The sequence below is a fragment of the Nerophis ophidion genome, linkage group LG14 (genome assembly GCF_033978795.1).
Source record: "Nerophis ophidion isolate RoL-2023_Sa linkage group LG14, RoL_Noph_v1.0, whole genome shotgun sequence".
Taxonomy (NCBI): domain Eukaryota; kingdom Metazoa; phylum Chordata; class Actinopteri; order Syngnathiformes; family Syngnathidae; genus Nerophis; species Nerophis ophidion.
Window position 1 is genome coordinate 51,398,735 of NC_084624.1, and position 24,673 is coordinate 51,423,407.

The 24,673-nt window shown below is 41.7% G+C and overlaps 1 protein-coding gene across 4 annotated transcripts in view; it reads right to left on the reverse strand.

Annotated features, from left to right (window-relative positions):
• Window positions 1–24,673, reverse strand: part of lig1 (ligase I, DNA, ATP-dependent) — a 119,190-nt gene that overhangs the window by 90,966 nt on the left and 3,551 nt on the right. Inside the window, exons 2-5 of one of the 4 annotated variants that reach the window (XM_061920972.1) lie at window positions 18,946–19,014; window positions 12,016–12,172; window positions 11,805–11,946; window positions 9,404–9,526 (exon numbers count right to left, since the gene is read on the reverse strand). In XM_061920972.1, coding sequence (XP_061776956.1) covers window positions 9,404–9,526; window positions 11,805–11,946; window positions 12,016–12,172; window positions 18,946–19,014 — 491 coding nt within the window. Of the gene's footprint in view, window positions 1–9,403; window positions 9,527–11,804; window positions 11,947–12,015; window positions 12,185–18,945; window positions 19,015–24,673 lie in introns of all 4 variants that reach the window. The other 3 variants (XM_061920973.1, XM_061920971.1, XM_061920974.1) reach the window with 3 other exon arrangements.

Here is a 24,673-nt window from a genome sequence, read left to right on the forward strand (position 1 = left end):
GGGTCAGTTTCGACCCGGTTATAAAAATAAGATGATAAAGCAATGATAAGAGCCAAAACTGAACACACTGACAGCCAGCTCCTCTCCCAATCATGTGAGCTTTAGTGGATTCTCATTTTACCTTGTTATCCTGTACAAAAACAAACAAAAGACAGACACAAAAAGTGTCACTTTTTGCCACTCTGATTTTGTTTTTTTTATTAGTTTTGGAACTAGTAATCTATTTCTCTTGGTTTCATTTTCTTGATTGGTTGTTTGTTTGGTGTTGGATTTCTGTTGCTGAAAAAAATACTTTTTAGCCTTTTTCTTGAAGTAAATATATATGGGTCGAAATTGACCTGTAACACCATAGATGTTACTATAGTTAAAATTCTTAAAATGAAAAAATAAACAAAACACATTTATTTAAGAGATGTGTTCTAATACCCCTTAGTAATAGTTAGGTAACACAACAACCTTTTTTTATTTATAAGATTCTCTTGAGGTTCGTTTTACCATTTTTAAAAATTGAAATCGAGGCGTATACTGACAAAATAAGGCCCAATGGCCCAAACCAAAAATATTAAAACCAATATTTTCAAGGATAAGGAAGCCTACAAGGTAACCAAGAGATGAGAAACAAATTGGATGATAGATAATTGTTTTTAGTGTATTTTACAGCTGATTTAAAACATGGGTCAAAACCGACCCGTTAACATAAGAGATGGTAACAGAAAGCTAACACAAGAGGAAGGTTAAGTACGTCCACATCTCAGATATGCTGCCTCTGATCCAGACAATCCCATGTGTATTGCTTCCATTATCCCAACATCCTGTTTCGGCAGTGCTTTTTCGCTGAGCAAAGTCTTTTTTTTTTGCCGACTTTACGGTGCATCACTAGTCAATAGTGTGCAAATCCATCCATCCATCCATTTTCTACCGCTTGTCCCTTTTGGGGTCGTCGGGGGGCTGGAGCCTATCCCAGCTGCACTCAGGCAGAAGACAGGTAAACAAGTCGCCAACACAGACAGACAATAATTCGCACTCAAATTGATTCACACACTTGGGCCAATATATAATAAAATCCATCCATCCATCCATCATCTTCCGCTTATCCGAGGTCGGGTCGCGGGGGCAACAGCCTAAGCAGGGAAACCCATACTTCCCTCTCCCCAGCCACTTCGTCTAGCTCTTCCCGGGGGATCCTGAGGCGTTCCCAGACCAGCCGGGAGACATAGTCTTCCCAACGTGTCCTGGGTCTTCCCCGTGGCCTCCTACCGGTTGGACGTGCCCTAAACACCTCCCTAGGGAGGCGTTCGGGTGGCATCCTGACCAGATGCCCGAACCACCTCATCTGGCTCCTCTCGATGTGAAGGAGCAGCGGCTTTACGTTGAGCTCCTCCCGGATGGCAGAGCTTCTCACCTTATCTCTAAGGGAGAGCCCCGCCACCCGGCGGAGGAAACTCATTTCGGCCGCTTGTACCCGTGATCTTATCCTTTCGGTCATGACCCAAAGCTCATGACCATAGGTGAGGATGGGAACGTAGATCGACCGGTAAATTGAGAGCTTTGCCTTCCGGCTCAGCTCCTTCTTCACCACAACGGATCGGTACAACGTCCGCATTACTGAAGACGCCGCCCCGATCCGCCTGTCGATCTCACGATCCACTCTTCCCTCACTCGTGAACAAGACTCCTAGGTACTTGAACTCCTCCACTTGGGGCAGGGTCTCCTCCCCAACCCGGAGATGGCACTCCACCCTTTTGCGGGCAAGAACCATGGACTCGGACTTGGAGGTGCTGATTCTCATTCCGGTCGCTTCACACTCGGCTGCGAACCGATCCAGTGAGAGCTGAAGATCCCGGTCAGATGAAGCCATCAGGACCACATCATCTGCAAAAAGAAGAGACCTAATCCTGCGGTCACCAAACCGGAACCCCTCAACGTCTTGACTGCGCCTAGAAATTCTGTCCATAAAAGTTATGAACAGAATCGGTGACAAAGGACAGCCTTGGCGGAGTCCAACCCTCACTGGAAATGTGTTCGACTTACTGCCGGCAATGCGGACCAAGCTCTGGCACTGATCATACAGGGAGTGGACCGCCACAATAAGACAGTCCGATACCCCATACTCTCTGAGCACTCCCCACAGGACTTCCCGAGGGACACGGTCGAACGCCTTCTCCAAGTCCACAAAGCACATGTAGACTGGTTGGGCAAACTCCCATGCACCCTCAAGAACCCTGCCGAGAGTATAGAGCTGGTCCACAGTTCCACGACCAGGACGAAAACCACATTGTTCCTCCTGGATCCGAGGTTCGACTATCCGGCGTAGCCTCCTCTCCAGTACACCTGAATAAACCTTACCGGGAAGGCTGAGGAGTGTGATCCCACGATAGTTGGAACACACCCTCCGGTCCCCCTTCTTAAAGAGAGGAACCACCACCCCGGTCTGCCAATCCAGAGGTACCGCCCCCGATGTAATAAAATACTGTATAAATATGTACTGTATGTATAGATATCCAATTATACTGTAATGACCTGTATGTTATGAACACGACGTGTTGGCGGAAAATGAGGAAGTTTCAAGTGTCCGGGAAAGCATTGAGACGAACGTATGTGCACATGTTGGAATTTTGCTGGTTGTTGGTATAAGATTTGCAAAAAAAAAAAAAGTTAAAGAGCGTCAGACTTTGTGTAACTTATACTGCCTATACTGGCTCACCTGCACTGGCTTCCTGTGCACTTAAGATGTGACTTTAAGGTTTTACTACTTACGTATAAAATACTACACGGTCTAGCTCCATCCTATCTTGCCGATTGTATTGTACCGTATGTCCCGGCAGGAAATCTGCGTTCAAAAGACTCCGGCTTATTAGTGATTCCCAGAGCCCAAAAAAAGTCTGCAGGCTATAGAGAGTTTTCGGTTCGGGCTCCAGTACTCTGGAATGCCCTCCCGGTAACAGTTCGAGATGCTACCTCAGTAGAAGCATTTAAGTCTCATCTTAAAACTCATTTGTATACTCTAGCCCAGGGGTCGGGAACCTTTTTGGTTGAGAGAGCCATACAAGCCAAATATTTTTTTAAAGTATTTCCGTGAGAGCCATATCATTTATTTATTTTTTAACACTGAATACAACTATATGCGTGCATTTTTAAGAAAGACCAACATTTTTAGAGTATAATAAGTCTCTTATTCTTTTTAATAACATTGTTATTCTGAAGCTAACCAAAAATAAATAAAATACTCCTTACCATTAATGCGACTTCATGAACAGGTGCGGTAGAAACCGGATGGATGGATGAAAATGCATGAGAATATTTTATATTTTGAACGTTATTTTTGACACTGATTACCAGCGGAATTATTCATTACTTATCGTGTTAAGCAATGTCAGCTAAGATTTATTTGAGAGCCAGGTGCAGTCATCAAAAGAACCAAAGGTTCCCTACCCCTGCTCTAGCCTTTAAATAGACCCCGTTTTAGACCAGTTGATCTGCCGTTTCCTTTCTTTTTCTCCTATGTCCCCCCCTTCCTTGTGGAGGGGGTGCGGTCCGCTGGCCATGGATGAAGTACTGGCTGTCCAGAGTCGGGACCCAGGATGGACTGCTCGTCCAGAGTCGGAACGCAGGATGGACCGCCCGCCTGTGTATCGGTTGGGGACATCTCTGTGCTGCTGATCCGCCTCTGCTTGGGATGGTTTCCTGCTGGCTACACTTTGGACGGGACTCTCGCTACTATATTGGATCCACTTTGGACTGGACTCTAACGGGTATGTTAGATCCACTATGGATTGGACTTTCACAATATCATGTTAGATCCGCTCGACATCCATTGCTTTCGGTCCCCCCCGGTGCCCACATATGCGGTCCTCTCCAAGGTTTCTCAAAGTCATCATTGTCGACGTCCCACTGGGGTGAGTTTTTCCTTGCCCTTATGTGGGCTCTACCGAGGATGTCGTTGTGGTTTGTGCAGCCCTTTGAGACACTTGTGATTTAGGGCTATATAAATAAACATTGATTGATTGATTGAACTTCTTCTCAACACCTTATTTTACTTTAATTTGTTTTCGTGTGAAAAAAAAATCATTTTTAAGGTGTGGTAGCATATATTTTGCCGGGGCGGTGCGGAACAATCAAATACAAAAAGTGGAAACCCTGAATTTAGTTTTATATTTACAATAGTTAATTTATTTTTAGTCTGTGTTGAACCTGCGATGAGGTGGCGACGTGTCCAGGGTGTACGACGCCTTCCGCCCGATTGTAGCTGAGATAGACACCAGCGCCCCCCGCGACCCCAAAGGGAATAAGCGGTAGTAAATGGATGGATTATCTTTTTATAGCCGTGAAAAAGGTAAGAATGGTCAAATGTTCCTAAAAAAAAATTGTGTAAATATGTAAGCTATTTTTCTGGGACTCTTATTTTGTAAACACAGTCAGACAAGATCTAACAAAGGGCTGGGTGATAAAACTATTTCAATATATATTGTGATAGACCACGTAAACAATATCAATCAATCAATGTTTATTTATATAGCCCCAAATCACAAATGTCTCAAAGGACTGCACAAATCATTACGACTACAACATCCTCGGAAGAACCCACAAAAGGGCAAGGAAAACTCACACCCAGTGGGCAGGGAGAATTCACATCCAGTGGGACGCCAGTGACAATGCTGACTATGAGAAACCTTGGAGAGGACCTCAGATGTGGGCAACCCCCCCCCCTCTAGGGGACCGAAAGCAATGGATGTCGAGCGGGTCCAACATGATACTGTGAAAGTTCAATCCATAGTGGCTCCAACACAGCCGCGAGAGTTCAGTTCAAGCGGATCCAAGACAGCAGCCAGAGTCCCGTCCCGTTATATCAATAAAAAATGTTTGGTAGAAAGTTCGATATATTTTTTTTCTTTGTCCGAAAGTGGCAAAGTAAGGTTAGTTGCATGGACAAAGGCACTTGCTAACCAAGCAATGCAGAAAGCGATCACTGTTCAGTGGGAGTGACACGCTAACAGCCAATCAGGTAGGTAACAGTATTGACTCTCATCTGGTTGTATTTTCTTTTTGTCACGCGGTTGATTCTTTGCATGGAGTTAAAATAAAAAATAAAATGACTGCTACAAAGATCGAATAAATTCTTGACAAAATACAAAAAGTCACTTTGACGGTGGCAGGTTTTTTTTGGGATTCTGTTAAATTGGACCATAGTCAGACCAAGACGCTCGTAATCAGTAATACCATACAGTCTGCACTAAATCTAGAGCAAATAGTTACTCTCAAGTTTCTCTATCTTTGCATTTTCACACTTTGCAATATTTTTTTACACTCCAATAAGCATTTCGTACGTATTCCTTATTTGTACATCTTAACTTTAAAACATTATTACGGTAAGTGTTCAATGTTATTTAAAAATTTGCGCCAGCGGTGCTGTGGCTCCCTTTTGAGGAAGTAAGCAGTGTTGCCTAAAGTACATTAACAAATGACGGTTTTCGATAATTAAACACTTCAACGGTATTAGTAACCGTTGGGAATTTTACCACAGTTTATTATTACACTGTTTACAGTTACATCGCTAATGTAAACATAGGGAGACACAGAAGTGATTACTTCGCCGATATAAATAGTTTGTCTGGGTTAGCGCTTATACTAGGTTAATATTCAAGTCACGAAATGTAAATTTAGTTTTGTTGGCGCTTTTTGAATGGTTATTTTTCTGACTTTATGGCTGGAATAGTGGAGCTCCCATTGGCTCCGCTGTATGTGGACTTTTATTTAAGTTTATTCAATATTTACAATGCATTAAAAAAAATCTATCCGTCTTTTCTTTCATGATTGTGAATGATACGCAACATTACAAAAATATGTGCAGATCCCCTTTAAACTATGCTGTAAAAATGCAAATATCCTTTGAAAATATGACTTATAATAGCCAAATACTGGAGGATACGTTTTTTAATTATGATAAAAAACAAAAAAAATTAAAAGGTTTTATGGAATAATAAATCAATGTCATACTAGGAATGCAAATAATGCATGTATTAGAAAATGGATGGTTGATTTAAACATTTTAGAAAAAATGTCATGGAATGATATTTGAAAAAATGCCAATAAGCCTTTTAGATGCATTAAAGAAACCAGTCAATTTAACGTCTTGAATAGATTGCATTTTAAACCCTCCAAGTTGTTTAAAATAGGTACAGTATATAGCAAGATATATATAAAGTGTCAGCCAGTTAAATTAATTTTAATTCATTTACTGTAGGAATGTCAGAAAAGACTTCTGGTCTGTTGTGAGAATTGCATTGTTTGTCCATCCTAGGCTCACGTAGTACACGAGATTTGCTGATGTCAGCCAAGTTAGCGGCTGCGTGTTGAACTGGCGACTAAAATAAATAAGTCATTTATGAAACCAGCTCGGCTTCCTCATTAACATTACATGGTATCAGAGTTAAGGAATTGAAGGCTTTCAAGTCCTTAACTCTGATACCATGTAATGTTAATCAATGTCCTCAGGATGGACCGAGACCGCATCCCCAAGATCGCACTACGTTGGACTCCACCTGGGAAAATGAAGCAAGGCCGGCCCAAGAACACTTGGCGCCGTACGGTGACAGCTGAGCTGAAGGAGATGAACCTAACCTGGGGCGAGGCACAGCATGTGTAACGTAACTGTAACGTATTATTTTCGGGTCTCCCCATGTCTAGCATTAAAACATTACAGTTGGTACAAAATGCGGCTGCTAGACTTTTGACAAAAACATGAAAGTTTGATCACATTACACCTGTACTGGCTCTCCTGCACTGGCTTCCTGTGCACTTAAGATGTGACTTTAAGGTTTTATTACTTACGTATAAAATACTACACGGTCTAGCTCCATCCTATCTTGCCGATTGTATTGTACCATATGTCCCGGCAAGAAATCTGCGTTCAAATGACTCCGGCTTATTAGTGATTCCCAAAGCCCAAAAAAAGTCTGCGGGCTATAGAGCGTTTTCCGTTCGGGCTCCAGTACTCTGGAATGCCCTCCCGGTAACAGTTCGAGATGCCACCTCAGTAGAAGCATTTAAGTCTCACCTTAAAACTCATTTGTATACTCTAGCCTTTAAATAGACTCCCTTTTTAGACCAGTTGATCTGCCGTTTCTTTTCTTTTTCTTCTATGTCCCACTCTCCCTTGTGGAGGGGGTCCGGTCCGATCCGGTGGCCATGTACTGCTTGCCTGTGTATCGGCTGGGGACATCTCTGCGCTGCTGATCCGCCTCCGCTTGGGATGGTTTCCTGCTGGCTCCGCTATGAACGGGACTCTCGCTGCTGTGTTGGATCCGCTTTGGACTGGACTCTCGCGACTGTGTTGGATCCATTGTGGATTGAACTTTCACAGTATCATGTTAGACCCGCTCGACATCCATTGCTTTCCTCCTCTCCAAGGTTCTCATAGTCATCATTGTCACCGACGTCCCACTGGGTGTGAGTTTTCCTTGCCCTTATGTGGGCCTACCGAGGATGTCGTAGTGGTTTGTGCAGCCCTTTGAGACACTAGTGATTTAGGGCTATATAAGTAAACATTGATTGATTGATTGATTGATGTTGCTCAAGACAGGTCAAGATGGAGGCAGATCATCGAAGCCTTTTGTCCCGTCAGGGACGAAAAGGATTAAGAGAGTTAAGGACTACATGCCTACAGTGACCAAAGAATAGCAAAGTTTGGGCCCCCGAGCCTTTTAATTTTGCCGTTCAATGGAGTGTCCGCTATGCAGGCAACGCTTTTCTTGCTTTCAGACATTATAAAACCTCTTGTGTCCAGTGTGAAAGCCAGAGCCGAAGAAAGGAAACAGACAGATAGACGTAGCAATTTATCGATGACTGCAACATTCTTAAATTCATTTTCATACATCTTTTGATGGATAGACATATCGACAATCGGCCCAGTCATACAATTGTATTAAATATTTTAATGCCTTTGAACCTTGCATTTGAAGGCCTACTGAAACCCACTACTAGCGACCACGCAGTCTGATAGTTTATATATCAATGATGAAATATTAACATTGCAACACATGCCAATACGGCCTTTTTAGTTTACTAAAATCACAATTTTAAATTTCACGCGGAGTTTCTTGTTGAAAACGTCGCGGAATGATGACGCGTGCACGTGACGTCCCGGGTTGCAGGGGACATATTAGCGCAGCAAAATTTGCGGCTAAAAGTTGTCTCTTTTCATCGCGCAATTAAACAGTATTCTGGACATCTGTGTTGCTGAATCTTTTGCATTTTGTTCAGTTAATAATGGAGAAGTCAAAGTAGAAAGGTGGAGGTGGGAAGCTTTAGCCTTTAGCCACACAAACACACGGTGTTTCATTGTTTAAAATTCCCGGAGGTGAAGCTTTACTATGGATAAGAGCGGTCAAGCGAACAGGGTTCCCGACATTGTCAACTGGCAGGTTTCGGTGAGAAAATTGTGGTAAAAAGTCGCCTCTTACCAATGATCAGCTGAGCTTGCGCCGTCCATGCAGCTGCCGTCGACTTCCCTCAGAAACTGGTGTCAAGACACCCGTGGACACACCCCTCCGACTATCAGGAACTATTTAATCTCACTAAAACACTAGCAGCACAATAGAAAGATGAGGAATTTCCGAAAATTATCCTAGTAAATGTGTCTAAAAACATCTGAATCCGTCCCAATGCAATCGCCTTTTTTTTTTTTTTTACTTTTTTTTTTTCTAGTCCTTCCCTATCAATATCATCATCCACGAATGTTTCATCCTCGCACAAATTTATGGGGAAATTGTCGTTTTCTCAGTCCGAATAGCTCTTGCTGCTGGAGGCTCCCATTATAAACAATGTGAGGACGTGAGGAGCCCTCACCCTTGGGACGTCATCGTCTGCGACTTCCGGTAAAGGCAAGGATTTTTTATTAGCGACCAAAAGTTGTGAACTTTATCGTCTATTTTCTCTAAATCCTTTCAGCAAAAATATGGCAATATCGCGAAATGATCAAGTATGACACATAGAATGGACCTGATATCCCCGTTTAAATAAGAAAATCTCATTTCAGTAGGCCTTTAATGCTTTTCAACGCCAGAGAAGGCTTTCATTTTCACAAAAAACATTTAATGACTTTTAATGCTTTTTAATACCCTGAAAAAAACTTGGAGACAAACAACCATTCGCACTCACATTAATACCTATTGACAATTTAGTGAGAGAAAGCCGAAGAGCCCGGGAAAAACCCACACACGCACGGGTAGAACATGCAAACTCCACACGAAAAACTCCAAACGGAGATTTGAACCCATATCTCCTGACCGTGTAGCCTACATACAAACCGCAATGTAAAGGTTAGGTAAAACTACCAATAAAACAATAAAGAGATGTAGAACAGTTGTGCAATTAGGCTCAAAGCTGTCAAGCACCGAGGGCTCACCTGCGTCGTCCCCCACACGGGCTCGTTTGCTTTGCTGACCCTTGGCTGCCTTGGTTTCCGCGCCATCGTCCTGGCTGTCGTTGAGGCTCTCGTCAAGCTTCCTCTTGGGTAACGTCTTCCTAGCTGTAGGCATGCAATCAGAATGGACACAGTGAGGACAAAAAGGTGAATGTGTATTATGGTGTATTGGTATACTGAAAGGACACTTTTCTAATGTGTTGACAGTGAAAAACTATTATAATTGCATCGTATTCATGTGTCACTGGACACTAAAAGTCACCTCGAGCAACTTTTATTCAGATGAGCTCCAACAACAACATGGCAGAAACCCACATGAGCCCTGCGCTTTACAGCAGACAATCTATGCCTAAATTACAATACTACTTGAATGTTTTCCAGCATGTGGCAACACGCTGCTCTTAAAAGACACAGCAGGCATCAAACAACGGGCTGCAAAAGTCAGAGGAAAGAATCAGCAGACACACTTTGGAGTGAAAATTCTCTTTCTGCATTTGTGCTGAGCCATTAAAAATACAAGACACTCCACTTAGGGGACCTTAACCATTCTATTTTATGTTCAGTGCAGGCGGCGTAAATGTACCCGGCAACGCTTAGGATCATTAATGGGGCAAAAACAGAGTGAAAAGACCATTTTTCCCTCACCGTTTTAAAAAAAAAAATTTTTTTTAATTGTTTTATTAAGACTTTTGTCAATTAAAGGGGAATGGCACTTTTTGGGGGAAATTTACCTACCGTTCACAATCATTGTGAAACACTTGTTGATTAATGTTATTTCATTTTAATGCATTCTAAATATTAAGTAAATGCAATCAAAAGTCTGGTCAAAAGTCCATTGGTAGTTAATTTTTTCGGAAAATATATTTTGTTTTGAAATAAATAGTCTTTCCTCACAGTGGCTGGGGGCATTTATTGAGGCTTAGACATTTATTAGGGGGAGTGGCTAACATTACATTTGATTAAAATATGTATTCAATATTTAGTTACTATTTAGCATTAATTATTTTAAATATATATCCCCAGATAAAGTCCAATATAATTAGTTAGTAGGTATTAGGTCATACAAATTATTCTGAATACAAATGTATTTATTCAGTATTTATTCAACTGCAGAGGGTACCAAATGTCGATTAGTCGATTGTTTTTTTATTACAAATATGACGTTATCCAGTAAAAAATTTACAAAAATGAGAACAAATTTCAAATAATTTGTGTTTCCTCAAATAGCTGCAAGGACTTGTTCATTTATTCAACTTCAGAGAAGTTGTGAAATGTCTAATAGGTGAGGGGTTACATTTTCAAAACACATTTTTTTTCATACAATATTAAACAATGTTGTAAACTTGCTCAGAAAAAAATGATAATTTTGCGTATATACACTTGGGCAAAAAAGTATTTAGTCAGCCCCCGATTGTGCAAGTTCTCCCACTTAAAATGATGACAGAGGTCTGTAATCTTTATCATAGGTTCACTTCAACTGTAAAAGACAGAATGTGAAAAAAAATCCAGGAATTCACATTGTAGGAATTTTAAAGAATTTATTTGTAAATTATGGTGGAAAATAAGTATTTGGTCAACAATTCAAAGCTCTCACTGATGGAAGGAGGTTTTGGCTCAAAATGTCACAATACATGGCCCCATTCATTCTTTCCTTAACACAGAGTAATCGTCCTGTCCCCTTAGCAGAAAAACAGCCCCAAAGCATGATGTTTCCACCCCCATGCTTCACAGTAGGTATGGTGTTCTTGGGATGCAACTCAGTATTCTTCTTCCTCCAAACACGACGAGTTGAGTTTATACCCAAATGGAAACATGGATGATACAGCAGAGGATTGGGAGAATGCCATGCGGTCAGATGAAACCAAAATAGAACTTTTTGGTATAAACTCAACTCATCGTGTTTGGAAGAAGAAGAATACTGAGTTGCATCCCAAGAACACCCAACCTACTGTGAAGCATGGGGGTGGAAACATCATGCTTTGGGGCTGTTTTTCTGCTAAGGGGACAGGACGATTGATATATGTTAAGTAAAGAATGAATGGGGCCATGTATCGTGAGATTTTGAGCCAAAACCTCCTTCCATCAGTGAGAGCTTTGAATGGTTGACCAAATACTTATTTTCCACCATAATTTACAAATAAATTCTTTAAAATTCCTACTATGTGAATTCCTGGATTTTTTTTCCACATTCTGTCTCTCGCAGTTGAAGTGTACCTATGATGAAAATTACAGACCTCTGTCATCATTTTAAGTGGGAGAACTTGCACAACCGGTGGCAGACTAAATACTTTTTTGCCCCACTGTATGTAGGTAGGTATGTGCTGCTATGTTGATTAACAACAATGTTAAAAAAAAATTATGAAATTGTGCGCCATTTTCTGACCTGTCCTGCGCTTGACAACAGTACCAGGGGAGGGCGACGTGGAGTTGGGGGTGCTGGGTGACATGGAGGAGGCCGGCGTGACGGGAGTAACAGGTGGCGGCGGTGGAGACAGCGGGGTGGGAATCGCCTTAAACATGTCATCCTGTTTATAATTGTGAATCAATGTATTGTACTGTGTCGTAGGTGTGGACGTAACAACCATTTTTCTTACCTTTTCTGAAACCTTTTGCTCTCTTTTCTTGGTGTTTACTTGCTCTTTCACCTTTGGCGCTTCGTCTTCGTCACTGTCAAAAATCTGCCGGCTGCGCTTTGCAGCCTTCTTGACGGGCGAATCCGCTTCCTGGACGCCATTCTGGACCTTGAGAGGGCTTTTGAAAGTCCTGGAAGTCACACATCATGCATGCCATAACATTTGTTTATGTACAAGCTCGTTTAGAGAGCATATTCATCAAAGAGGAGTTAAGTCGGCAGCAAAAGCCATAAGATCAAGTCCGGAGTGATGAAAACAGATTAAAAGTACATTGCAGTTCACAGAGCTCTGATTAGTTTAGGATATTCAAGTCAAATAAAGATGCTGTAGTTTACACAGATTTACAACCAAACAATTACTTTGCTAAAAGACGAAAAATAAAACAACTAAAGAAATCTGATAAAATCTTATAAATACATTGTATTATTTGTAGGGGTGTAACGGTACACAAAAATTTCGGTTCGGTAAGTACCTCGGTTCAGAGGTCACGGTTCGGTTCATTTTCGGTACAGTAAGAAAACAACAAAATATAAATTTTTTGATTATTTATTTAACAAATTTGCTAAATCTTCCACCAAAAACATTTTTCTTAGTGAAATATTTAATGTGAAATAATCGGAAACTTGTATAGGTCAATATTTAATAATAACATTGATTTTGATTCAATATTATGTTTTGAGCAATGACAGTTTGAAAGAAAAAAAAACAGCTTTGTTTTATTTGTCAACGTTGCAACTTTTTCCTAAATTACATTTAGCCTTTAAGCTTTTTTATTTCACTTTTGTTTATGTTTTTGTGTATTTTAATAGTATTTTTAGAATGTGCCGTGGGCCTTTAAAACATTAGCTGTGGGCCGCAAATGGCCTCCGGGACACACTTTTGACACCCCTGCTAAAGATAATTAAAAAAAAAAATCTGATAAATCTATGGGTAAAAAGCAGAGCCTGGCGACGCATGCGCATTTATTATAACTCTCTCGCTCTCTCTGTCTCTGCCCCGCCCTCATGAATGCTGCTGCGTGCAGCACTTTTTTTTTTGTTTTCAACCCCTTCTCAACCCTGAACGTACATTGAAAATATACGCAACCCTAACTTAAAATGCCGGACATTCGAGGCATTTAAGAAACTCCGCCTGGACAGCCTCGCAAAAGAGGACATATCCGGTGAAAAGAGGTATGGTCAGTCTATCGTAGCCCGGTCGTTGTCATCATGCCTTGTGTTGTTGATTTTTTTGATTGATTGAAACTTTTATTAGTAGATTGCACAGTACAGCACATATTCCGTACAATTGACCACTAAATGGTAACACCCGAATACGTTTTTCAACTTGTTTAAGTCGGGGTCCACGTTAATCAATTCACGGTGCCTCGGTGTGCATGTTTACACAACGTGCGGTGCGCTACTTAATATGTCCGTGTCGTTCGGTACACCTCCGAATTGAACCGAAACCCCCGTACCGAAACGGTTCATTACAAATACACGTACCGCTACACCCCTAATTATTTGTCACGAGATCAGTGACGTGCGAGCTACTTGTAAAATGTTGTAAACTAATCTACTAGTTACTCTTGATTAAATACAAGTGACACAGCAAAAGTATTATTCAATTAACACTCATTAGCGCTGCAGACCCCCATTTGAAACGATGTCAGGAACCCCCTAAGAGAATATTTACAAGTATTATTATAGCTCGAGCAGTGAGAAGCCACAGACCCTATTTAATGGCATTTCTATCCATGTACATTATTAATGTTAATGTAAGACAGTGTAGAAATTGAATCATGTGGACCCAATAATGTTCCATTTAGGGCTGGGCGATAAAACAATAACAATTTATATCGCGATAGACATGTGATCAATATCAATAGAAAATGGGGTCGATAGAATGTTCGATAATTTCACTGAGTTCTGTTAGAAAAAAATAGTAAGAAACGCAGAGCCGGAACCGCACGGCATTCTGGGGGGGTGTAGGCAAAAAGGGCTTTAGCCTCTCGACCTATCCCGGCCGAGCCTGAACCGCAAGGCATTCTGGGAAATGCTAACAGGGAAAAAAAAAAAAAAAAGCAACGATTGATTGATACTTTTATTAGTAGATCGCACAGTTCAGTACATATTCCGTACAATTGACCACTAAATGGTTATACCCCAATAAGTTTTTCTACTTTTCCACGTTATTCAACGAAACGGGAATATGAGTGCGGCAGCATGAGAAGAAATTGTAAACAAAAAAGGAAACGTTACGTCACCAGTTTGGCAGTATTTTGGATTTTTTAAGTCCGATACGAATCAGAGTAATACTGTCTGCAAACTTTGCATGGTCGTCGTCCCGACCAAGTCTTGGGACACGGCAAACTTATTCTACTACCTGAGCCGCTCTCACCCGCTGGAGTACAGTAGCAAACAGCCACAACATCAGCCGGTGCAAATGGAACAGTGGCAACTACAGACCACCATCGAGAGGTACTCGGCAGCAGTGCCATACGACAACAATTCAAAGCGTTATAAAGAAATAACGGATGCAGCCGAGTGTGAAGCGACCGGAATGAGAATCAGCACCTCCAAGTCCGAGTCCATGGTTCTCGCCCGGAAAAGGGTGGAGTGCCATCTCCGGGTTGGGGAGGAGACCCTGCCCCAAGTGGAGGAGTTCAAGTACCTAGGAGTCTTGTTCACGAGTGAGGGAAGAGTGGATCGTGAGATCAACAGGCGGATCGGTGCGGCGTCTTCAGTAATGCGGACGTTGCACCGTTCCGTTGTGGTGAAGAAGGAGCTGAGCCGGAAGGCAAAGCTCTCAATTTACCGGTCGATCTACGTTCCCATCCTCACCTATGGTCATGAGCTTTGGGTCATGACCGAAAGGATAAGATCACGGGTACAAGCGGCCGAAATGAGTTTCCTCCGCCGTGTGGCGGGTCTCTCCCTTAGAGATAGGGTGAGAAGCTCTGCCATCCGGGAGGAACTCAAAGTAAAGCCGCTGCTCCTTCACATCGAGAGGAGCCAGATGAGGTGGTTCGGGCATCTGGTCAGGATGCCACCCGAACGCCTCCCTAGGGAGGTGTTTAGGGCACGTCCAACCGGTAGGAGGCCACGGGGAAGACCCAGGACACGTTGGGAAGACTATGTCTCCCGGCTGGCCTGGGAACGCCTCGGGATCCCCCGGGAAGAGCTAGACGAAGTGGCTGGGGAGAGGGAAGTCTGGGTTTCCCTGCTTAGGCTGTTGCCCCCGCGACCCGACCTCGGATAAGCGGAAGATGATGGATGGATGATGGATGGATGGATGCAGTGGTGTATCAATTAGCGAAGGACATGCTACCGCTCAGCATAGTTGAGAAGTCTGGGTAAGCAATGTCAATATTTGCACATCGACCAGTATTTTCATTAATTTGACTGTTTTTCTTAATGCTGACCTCGTTCTAAAGGTTAAATTTAAAATAAAAGTATTTAAATTCAGCCTTTGTTCTCCTGGTCTTTATTTAGAATAGTTTTTTGTTTTTTTTTAATCAATAATTATCGATATCGACTGATATGAAACACTTATATTGTGATACTTTTTTTAGTCATATCGCCCAGCCCTAGTTCCATTACTGTTAACTATCTATCATTTAGCTAGGCACCCCCTACATTAAGGCTGCACAATTAATAAAATTTTAATCATGGTCAGGATTTTGACAGCAATGATTAATTGAGGGTGATCGTCAGCAATATCATCATTTAAAAACAAGTTCTGCTGCACAACTGACGACCCTTTACAATCTAAAATGGAAGAAGATAAACATATTTAAACACACAAATAACAATATGGCTCTGATGAAGCCAGAACAATATTTGATGATTCCTCTGCCAAACTCCTCTCAATACTAATTTGTGTTCTCTAGCCTTTAAAATAGACCGCCCTTTTAGACCAGTTGATCTGCCGTTTCTTTTCTGCTCTGCCCCCCTTTCTTTCGTGGAGGGGGTGGCACTGGTTCGGTGGCCACGGATGAAGCGCGACCCGGGCTCCGTGCATCGGTTGGGGACGTCTCTGCGCTGCTGACCTGTCTCCGCTCGGGATGGTCTCCTGCTGGCCCCACTAAAGACTGGACTCTCACTACTACGTTGGATCCACTATGGACTGGACTCTCACAATATTATGCTCGATCCACTTGATGTCATTGAACCGGTCGCCAAGGGGGAGAGGTCCCCACATCTGCGGTCCCCTCCAAGGTTTCTCATTGTCCCATTGGGTTGTATTAGCTTTCACTGTTATGCTGATGACACCCAACTCTACATGCCCCTAAAGCTGACCAACATGCCGGACTGTAGTCAGTTGGAAGCGTGTCTTAATGAAATTAAACAATGGATGTCCGCTAACTTTTTGCAACTTAATGCCAAAAAAACGAAATGCTGATTATCGGTCCTGCTAGACACCGACCTCTATTTAATAATACAACTTTAACATTTGACAACCAAATAATAAAACAAGGTGACTCTGTAAAAAATCTGGGTATTATCTTCGACCCAGCTCTCTCCTTTGAGTCACACATTAAAAGCGTTACTAAAACGGCCTTCTTTCATCTCCGTAATATCGCTAAAATTCGCTCCATTTTGTCCACTGGAGACGCCGAGATCATTATCCATGCGTTTGTTACGTCTCGTCTCGATTACTGTAACGTATTATTTTCGGGTCTCCCCATGTCTAGCATTAAAAGATTACAGTTGGTACAAAATGCGGCTGCTAGACTTTTGACAAGAACAAGAAAGTTTGATCATATTACGCCTGTACTGGCTCACCTGCACTGGCTTCCTGTGCACTTAAGATGTGACTTTAAGGTTTTATTACTTACGTATAAAATACTACACGGTCTAGCTCCAGCCTATCTTGCCGATTGTATTGTACCATATGTCCCGGCAAGAAATCTGCGTTCAAAAGACTCCGGCTTATTAGTGATTCCTAGAGCTCAAAAAAAGTCTGCGGGTTATAGAGCGTTTTCCGTTCGGGCTCCAGTACTCTGGAATGCCCTCCCGGTAACAGTTCGAGATGCTACCTCAGTAGAAGCATTTAAGTCTCATCTTAAAACTCATTTGTATACTCTAGCCTTTAAATAGACCTCCTTTTTAGACCAGTTGATCTGCCGCTTCTTTTCTTTCTCCTATGTCCCCCCCTCCCTTGTGGAGGGGGTCCGGTCCGATGACCATGGATGAAGTACTGACTGTCCAGAGTCGAGACCCAGGATGGACCGCTCGTCGGGACCCAGGATGGACCGCTCGCCTGTATCGGTTGGGGACATCTCTACGCTGCTGATCCGCTTCAGATGGTTTCCTGTGGACGGGACTCTCGCTGCTGTGTTGGAGCCACTATGGATTGAACTTTCACAGTATCATGTTGGACCCGCTCGACATCCATTGCTTTCGGTCCCCTAGAGGGGGGGGGTTGCCCACATCTGAGGTCCTCTCCAAGGTTTCTCATAGTCAGCATTGTCACTGGCGTCCCACTGAATGTGAATTCTCCCTGCCCATTGGGTGTGAGTTTTCCTTGCCCTTTTGTGGGTTCTTCCGAGGATGTTGTAGTCGTAATGATTTGTGCAGTCCTTTGAGACATTTGTGATTTGGGGCTATATAAATAAACATTGATTGATTGATTGATTGATTTTTCCTTGCCCTGATTTTGGATCTGAGCCAAGGATGTTGTTGTGGCTTGTGCAGCCTTTTGAGACACTCGTGATTTAGGGCTGTATAAGTTAACATTGATTGATTGAAGAAAGTATATTGTGTGGCTTTTTAATTTAGTTATTCAAAAAATACAACTTGGTTAAATGACTGTAAAGTGTGTATAAGTACTTTTTGACAACATTCAATAATACCACAGTAATAATAACCCCGATCATTTTGGTTACATTAACTTTATTTAGCCATTTTGTTTATTGTTTTGGTTGTGTATATTTGAGGGTCTCCCATCCCATCCTTAACAGAGACAAAACCTATTTTATTGATAATTGTGATTTTTGCTCAAGTGCAACATTTTGCTTACAGAAGTACATTTTATTTGTATTCTATGTTTGTTTTACTTAACGTGCTATTTAAGTTTAAATTTCAATTACAATGTTAAACTTTGCTATAGTTTACTGTACTATACTATACAAGAAACACAAGTTGAGCAAGAACAAGCAAGAACTTGACTCGGTGAAAGAAACAACCTGATTGATTGATTAAAACTGTTATTAGTACATTGCACAGTACAGTACATATTCTGTACAAGTGACTACTAAATGGTAACACCCGAATTCACGAAACCCACGTTAATCAATTCATGGTAACCTAGCAAGCAGCTAAGCTAACGAGGGATGGGGGTACACCCCAAGGTCTATCTCTGAGTTTTTTCTTTCCCGGAAATGGGTATTGTGGTTTGTGAAGTCTTTTGAGGCACTTGTGATTAAGGGCTATATATCTACATTTTGAATGATTGATGTCCTACGTATACTGTGAGCAGTACAATGAACAAGGATTTTTCTTCTTGCAAAAATCTTCATTATTTTTTGTAAATTGCAAAATCAGCATTGAAATTGCACTTTTAACATGTATGCGTTGATAAAAAGTTTTCATTAAAAATGATCTACTGTTTCCCGCCACACAGATCACAGCCCCCACACACCACAGCTCGCATGTGCACTATATCGCAACAGCCGTCCGGAAACTACGTCCCCATATTTAAAGTTCTGGGCCTCCATGGATTTTATCAATTTTTATTGTTTACTTTTGTTAACGATTAATCCGAGCAACAAAATATGAATTAAATAGATTAATCATTGCAGCCCTTAAATATAACTTAAATAGTAACAGCTCTCAGTGTGATGCAGTGCAGTTTACACCACTGAAGAGCACAATGATAAACTATTGCAGTATGTAAACAACATCTTACTTTTTCACTGGTTCAACATTGGCTTTCTTCTGGACATCCGTGTCCTTTGCCTTGGGCTGAAAGAAGGATCTGGAAAAAGAAGAGAAGGAAAAAAGCTGACCAAAGTCAGCACAACCCATGGCAAAATGAGGGAATCCCCAGTCTTAAGGGATATACATTTTTGAATTGTATGTGGGGAAAGCAGATAACAGACTTGTCCAAACTATACTAGTTTCACTGGTTTTGGGTTTGGTATTATGTCATTTATGTATAGAAGTTATAATTATACGCTACTTCTTAATAGAAATGGCGACAACGGAAGATGCATGTGCATGTACGAGCCAGTCTGCCCCACAATAAGAAGGAACTTCAATCAATCATCAATCAAGGTCAAATGATATAGCCCTGGATCACGGGTGTCTCAAAGGGCTGCACAGGCCACAACGACATCTTCGGCTCAGATCCCACATCAGGGCAAGAAAAAACTCAACCCGATGGGATGACAATGAGAAACCTTGGAATTAATGACTACAGCGTTGTACTCGCGCATAGCTCTTTGGGTAAATCGTTACCATATATAGAGATATTTGCTGAGGCCATTAATGGGGAAAAAAACATCACAAATTGGGCAAATTTCGAGGAAGTATGATGGAAGGCAATATTGTTTCATTAACATATCCCCCATGCCTCCATGGTTTGATTTCAAAATTTTGGGACCTATGCAGATTCCAAATACACAAAAAACAGTACCAATAGGTAAGAAAAGAAAAGTTCGCATACTAGGTCCCCTTTAAAACATGACTGAGTACTTTTTAGAACCGAGTTTAGAACCGAGTTGCCATTCCAAGACTGTAAAACAATATTTCCATAGTAGGTCATAATAATTATGTGATAATTATGTTTTTTTATGAGATTTTAAAAAATATATAATTAATGAGATAATAAAGTCATAAATAGTTTAAAAATCAGAATTAGGAGATCAAAACTCATAATTATGACAAACAATTAACTGTATATAAAAAGTCGAAATTGTGAAAAGAAAAAAATTAAATTATAATATCAATATAAATTATTTAAAAAATCTAATTATAATTAATTAGGGACGGCGTGGCGCAGTGGGAGAGTGGCCGTGCGCAACCCGAGGGTCCCTGGTTCAATCCCCACCTAGTACCAACTTGGTCACGTCCGTTGTGTCCTGAGCAAGACACTTCACCCTTGCTCCTGATGGGTGCTGGTTGGCGCCTTGCATGGCAGCTCCCTCCGTCAGTGTGTGAATGGGTAAATGTGGAAGTAATGTCAAAGCGCTTTGAGTACCTTGAAGGTAGAAAAGCGCTATACAAGTACAACCCATTTATTCATTTATTTATTTCAAATGGCAACTTTCTGGTTTGAAGAAACACAAAAAAAAAAATGCTTTGACCTCAATTGACACGGATCAGATATTTTTTCCCAGTCCAAACGCTCCAAAGTAAAGCTACTGTTGATCCACACTAATGTACGTGTCTCCTCTATTTAACAGCCATAAAAAGAATAGAACCTTCCAAAATATATCACATCATACACTAGGGGTGTAACGGTACACCAAAATTTCGGTTCGGTACGTACCTCGGTTTAGAGGTCACGGTTCGGTTAATTTTCAATACAGTAAAAAAACAACAAAATATACATTTTTTGGTCATTTATTTACCAAATTAGTAAACAATGGCTTTATCCTTTTAACATTGGGAACACTATAATAATTCTGCCCACGTTAATCCACATTAAACAGCCTCAAATTGTTGCTTAGATTAAATAAAATGACAAAACTTTTCTCCTACATATAAAATGTGCAACACTAAACAGTTTCAAGTCAACTCATCATGCTTGATTTATTACAGCATTTGGGAAGCCTGTAGTTGACTTTTATTATGTAAGTGTTATATTTTTGTCAACATGTGATAGCATGGACCCTGCCATTCAAAACTAGGCTGCTACATTAATAATGATTAATGTAACTATTGCTGAAAAAATAGAACAATAGCAATAGGAGAGACTATTCATCCCTGAACACCATGGAGTTCAAGTGAAATAGCAGACAGGGCTTTGCTGCCCCTAACACACACACACGCACAGCAAAATGAGCAAACGTTACACTAAAAGCTAATTAGCCTTCACCTCAAGCCAGAACTGCGAGCGAGCTGAGCTGCAGTTTAGTTTTCTAGAAGGTCAACGGGCTCATAGTGATGTTAGCAGTAGTTGTGACTGAGAGGTGTTTTTTTATAATTTGGGGAAAGTACGCTGTCTTAATGCTCACCTGCTAATCAATCAATCAATCAATGTTTACTTATATAGCCCTAAATCACTAGTGTCTCAAAGGGCTGCACAAACCACCACGACATCCTCGGTAGGAAAACTCACACCCAGTGGGACATTGGTGACAATAATGACCCAGTGGGACGTCGGTGACAATGATGACTATGAGAACCTTAGAGAGGAGGAAAGCAATAGATGTCGAGCGGGTCTAACATGATACTGTGAAAGTTCAATCCACAATGGATACAACACAGTCGCGAGAGTCCAGTCCAAAGAGGATCCAAGACACAGCAGCGAGAGTCCCGTTCACAGCGGAGCCAGCAGGAAACCATCCCAAGCGTAGGCGGACCAGCAGCGCAGAGATGTCCCCAGCCGATACACAGGCGAGCAGTACATGGCCACCGGATCGGACCGGACTCCCTCCACAAGGGAGAGTGGGACATAGAAGAAAAAGAAAAGAAACGGCAGATCAACTGGTCTAAAAAGGGAGTCTATTTAAAGGCTAGAGTATACAAATGAGTTTTAAGGTGAGACTTAAATGCTTCTACTGAGGTGGCATCGCGAACTGTTACCGGGAGGGCATTCCAGAGTACTGGAGCCCGAACGGAAAATGCTCTATAGCCCGCAGACTTTTTTTGGGCTTTGGGAATCACTAATAAGCCGGAGTCCTTTGAACGCAGATTTCTTGCCGGGACATATGGTACAATACAATCGGCAAGATAAGATGGAGCTAGACCGTGTAGTATTTTATACGTAAGTAGTAAAACCTTAAAGTCACATCTTAAGTGCACAGGAAGCCAGTGCAGGTGAGCCAGTACAGGCGTAATGTGATCAAACTTTCTTGTTCTTGTCAAAAGTCTAGCAGCCGCATTTTGTACCAACTGTAATCTTTTAATGCTAGACATGGGGAGACCCGAAAATAATACGTTACAGTAGTCGAGGCGAGACGTAACAAACGCATGGATAATGATCTCAGCGTCTTTAGTGGACAGAATGGAGCGAATTTTAGCGATATTACGGAGATGAAAGAAGGCCGTTTTAGTAACGCTTTTAATGTGTGCCTCAAAGGAGAGAGTTGGGTCGAAGATAATACCCAGATTCTTTACCGTGTCGCCTTGTTTAATTGTTTGGTTGTCAAATGTTAGAGTTGTATTATTAAATAGAGTTCGGTGTCTAGCAGGACCGATAATCAGCATTTCCGTTTTTTTGGCGTTGAGTTGCAAAAAGTTAGCGGACATCCATTGTTTAATTTCATTAAGACACGCCTCCAGCTGACTACAATCCGGCGTGTTGGTCAGCTTTAGGGGCATGTAGAGTTGGGTGTCATCAGCATAACAGTGAAAGCTAATACCGTATTTGCGTATGATGTCACCTAGCGGCAGCATGTAGATGCTGAAGAGTGCAGGGCCAAGGACCGAACCCTGGGGAACTCCACACGTTACCTTAACGTAGTCCGAGGTCACATTGTTATGGGAGACACACTGCATCCTATCAGTAAGATAAGAGTTAAACCAAGACAGGGCTAAGTCTGACATACCAATTCGTGTTTTGATACGTTCTAATAAAATATTATGATCGACGGTATCGAAAGCAGCGCTAAGATCGAGGAGCAGCAACATAGATGACGCATCAGAATCCATCGTTAGCAATAGATCATTAGTCATTTTTGCGAGGGCTGTCTCCGTGGAGTGATTTGCCCTGAAACCGGATTGAAAGGTTTCACATAGATTGTTAGACGCTAAGTGTTCATTTAACTGCTCCGCAACAATTTTTTCAAGGATTTTTGAAATAAAGGGAAGGTGAGACACCGGTCGGTAGTTTACCATGAGGTCAGGATCGAGGTTAGGTCTTTTAAGAAGAGGATGAATAACCGCTTTTTTGAATGCTAGGGGAACAGTGCCCGAGGAGAGTGATAAGTTTATAATATTTAGCACTGATGGACCTAATAATACAAAGAGCTCCTTGATCAGTTTCCCAGGAAGAGGGTCAAGTAAACATGTTGTCTGTTTTATTCCATTTACACGTTGTAACAATTCCTCTAATGTTATTTCCTCAAAACGAGAGAAAGTATTTTGGAGGGCAGTATCCGCCGTATATACAATCGTGTCAGTGTTAATAGAACCCCGTTGTAGCTGGGACGCATTGTCTTTAATCTCCTTTCTAATGACTTCAATTTTCTTACTAAAGAATTGCATAAAGTCATCAGCTGAGTGGGTTGAGCTACTGGAAGGAGTCCCTTGTTGGGTTAGCGATGCTACCGTACTAAACAAAAATTTAGGATCGTTTTTATTACGGTGGATGAGATTTGAGTAATATTTAGCTTTAGCTAAGGTAAGCATGCGTTTATAAGTTATTAAACCATCACTCCATGCTTGATGGTGCACCTCAAGTTTAGTCGTGCGCCATTTGCGTTCCAGCTTTCTACATAATAATTTCTGAGCTCTAGTGTCTTCTGTAAACCACGGGGTGCGCTTTTTTGGAGCCTTTTTTAACTTTAGCGGTGCTATGTTATCAATGGTTTCGCGCAGGGCGTCGTTAAAGTTGTTAGTGAGGTTATCAATAGAGCCCACATACTTTGGGAATGGTGCCATTACCGAGGGCAGTAGGTCAGCAAGAGTTGTCGTTGTGGCTGTATTAATGTTGCGGCTGCTATAGCAGTTATTATTATTATTAGTTTGACGAACATGCGTCTGAACCTCGAATTTTATAAGGTAATGATCAGACAATACTTTAGTATACGGGAGTATCGTAACTTTGGAAACGTTGATGCCCCTGACAAGCACTAGGTCTATCGTATTACCGTTGCGATGCGTGGGTTCATTTATTATTTGTGTGAGACCACAGCTATCAATTACAGTCTGGAGCGCTACGCACGGTGGGTCCGATGGGGTATTCATATGGATATTAAAGTCCCCCATTATGATTATATTATCGGCGTGTGTCACTAGATCAGCAACGAACTCTGAGAATTCATTAATAAAGTCCGAATAGGGCCCTGGGGGGCGGTAGATAACAGCCAGGTGTAGAGGCAGCGGTGTGACAGACCTCATAGTAAGCACCTCAAACGATTTATATTTATTATTTATGTTAGGACTAAGGTTAAAGTTTTCGTTGTATATTAGTGCAACCCCCCCACCCCTTTTGAGCGGACGGGCAATATGCGCATGTGTAAATTTAGGAGGACATGCCTCATTTAGCGCAAAAAAGTCGTTTGGTTTAAGCCAGGTTTCACTGAGACCGATGACGTTAAGATTGTTGTCTCTGATAATATCATTAACTAACAACGTTTTAGGAGACAATGATCTTATGTTTAAAAAACCTATATTATAGGTAGTGGGCTGTTTTAGGGAGTTTTTGATCAAATTATCCGTAGTAGCAATATTAATAATGTTGTGTTTATTATGCCCAGTGCATTTAGTATAGTTACGACCATATCTAGGAATTGATACGACAGGAA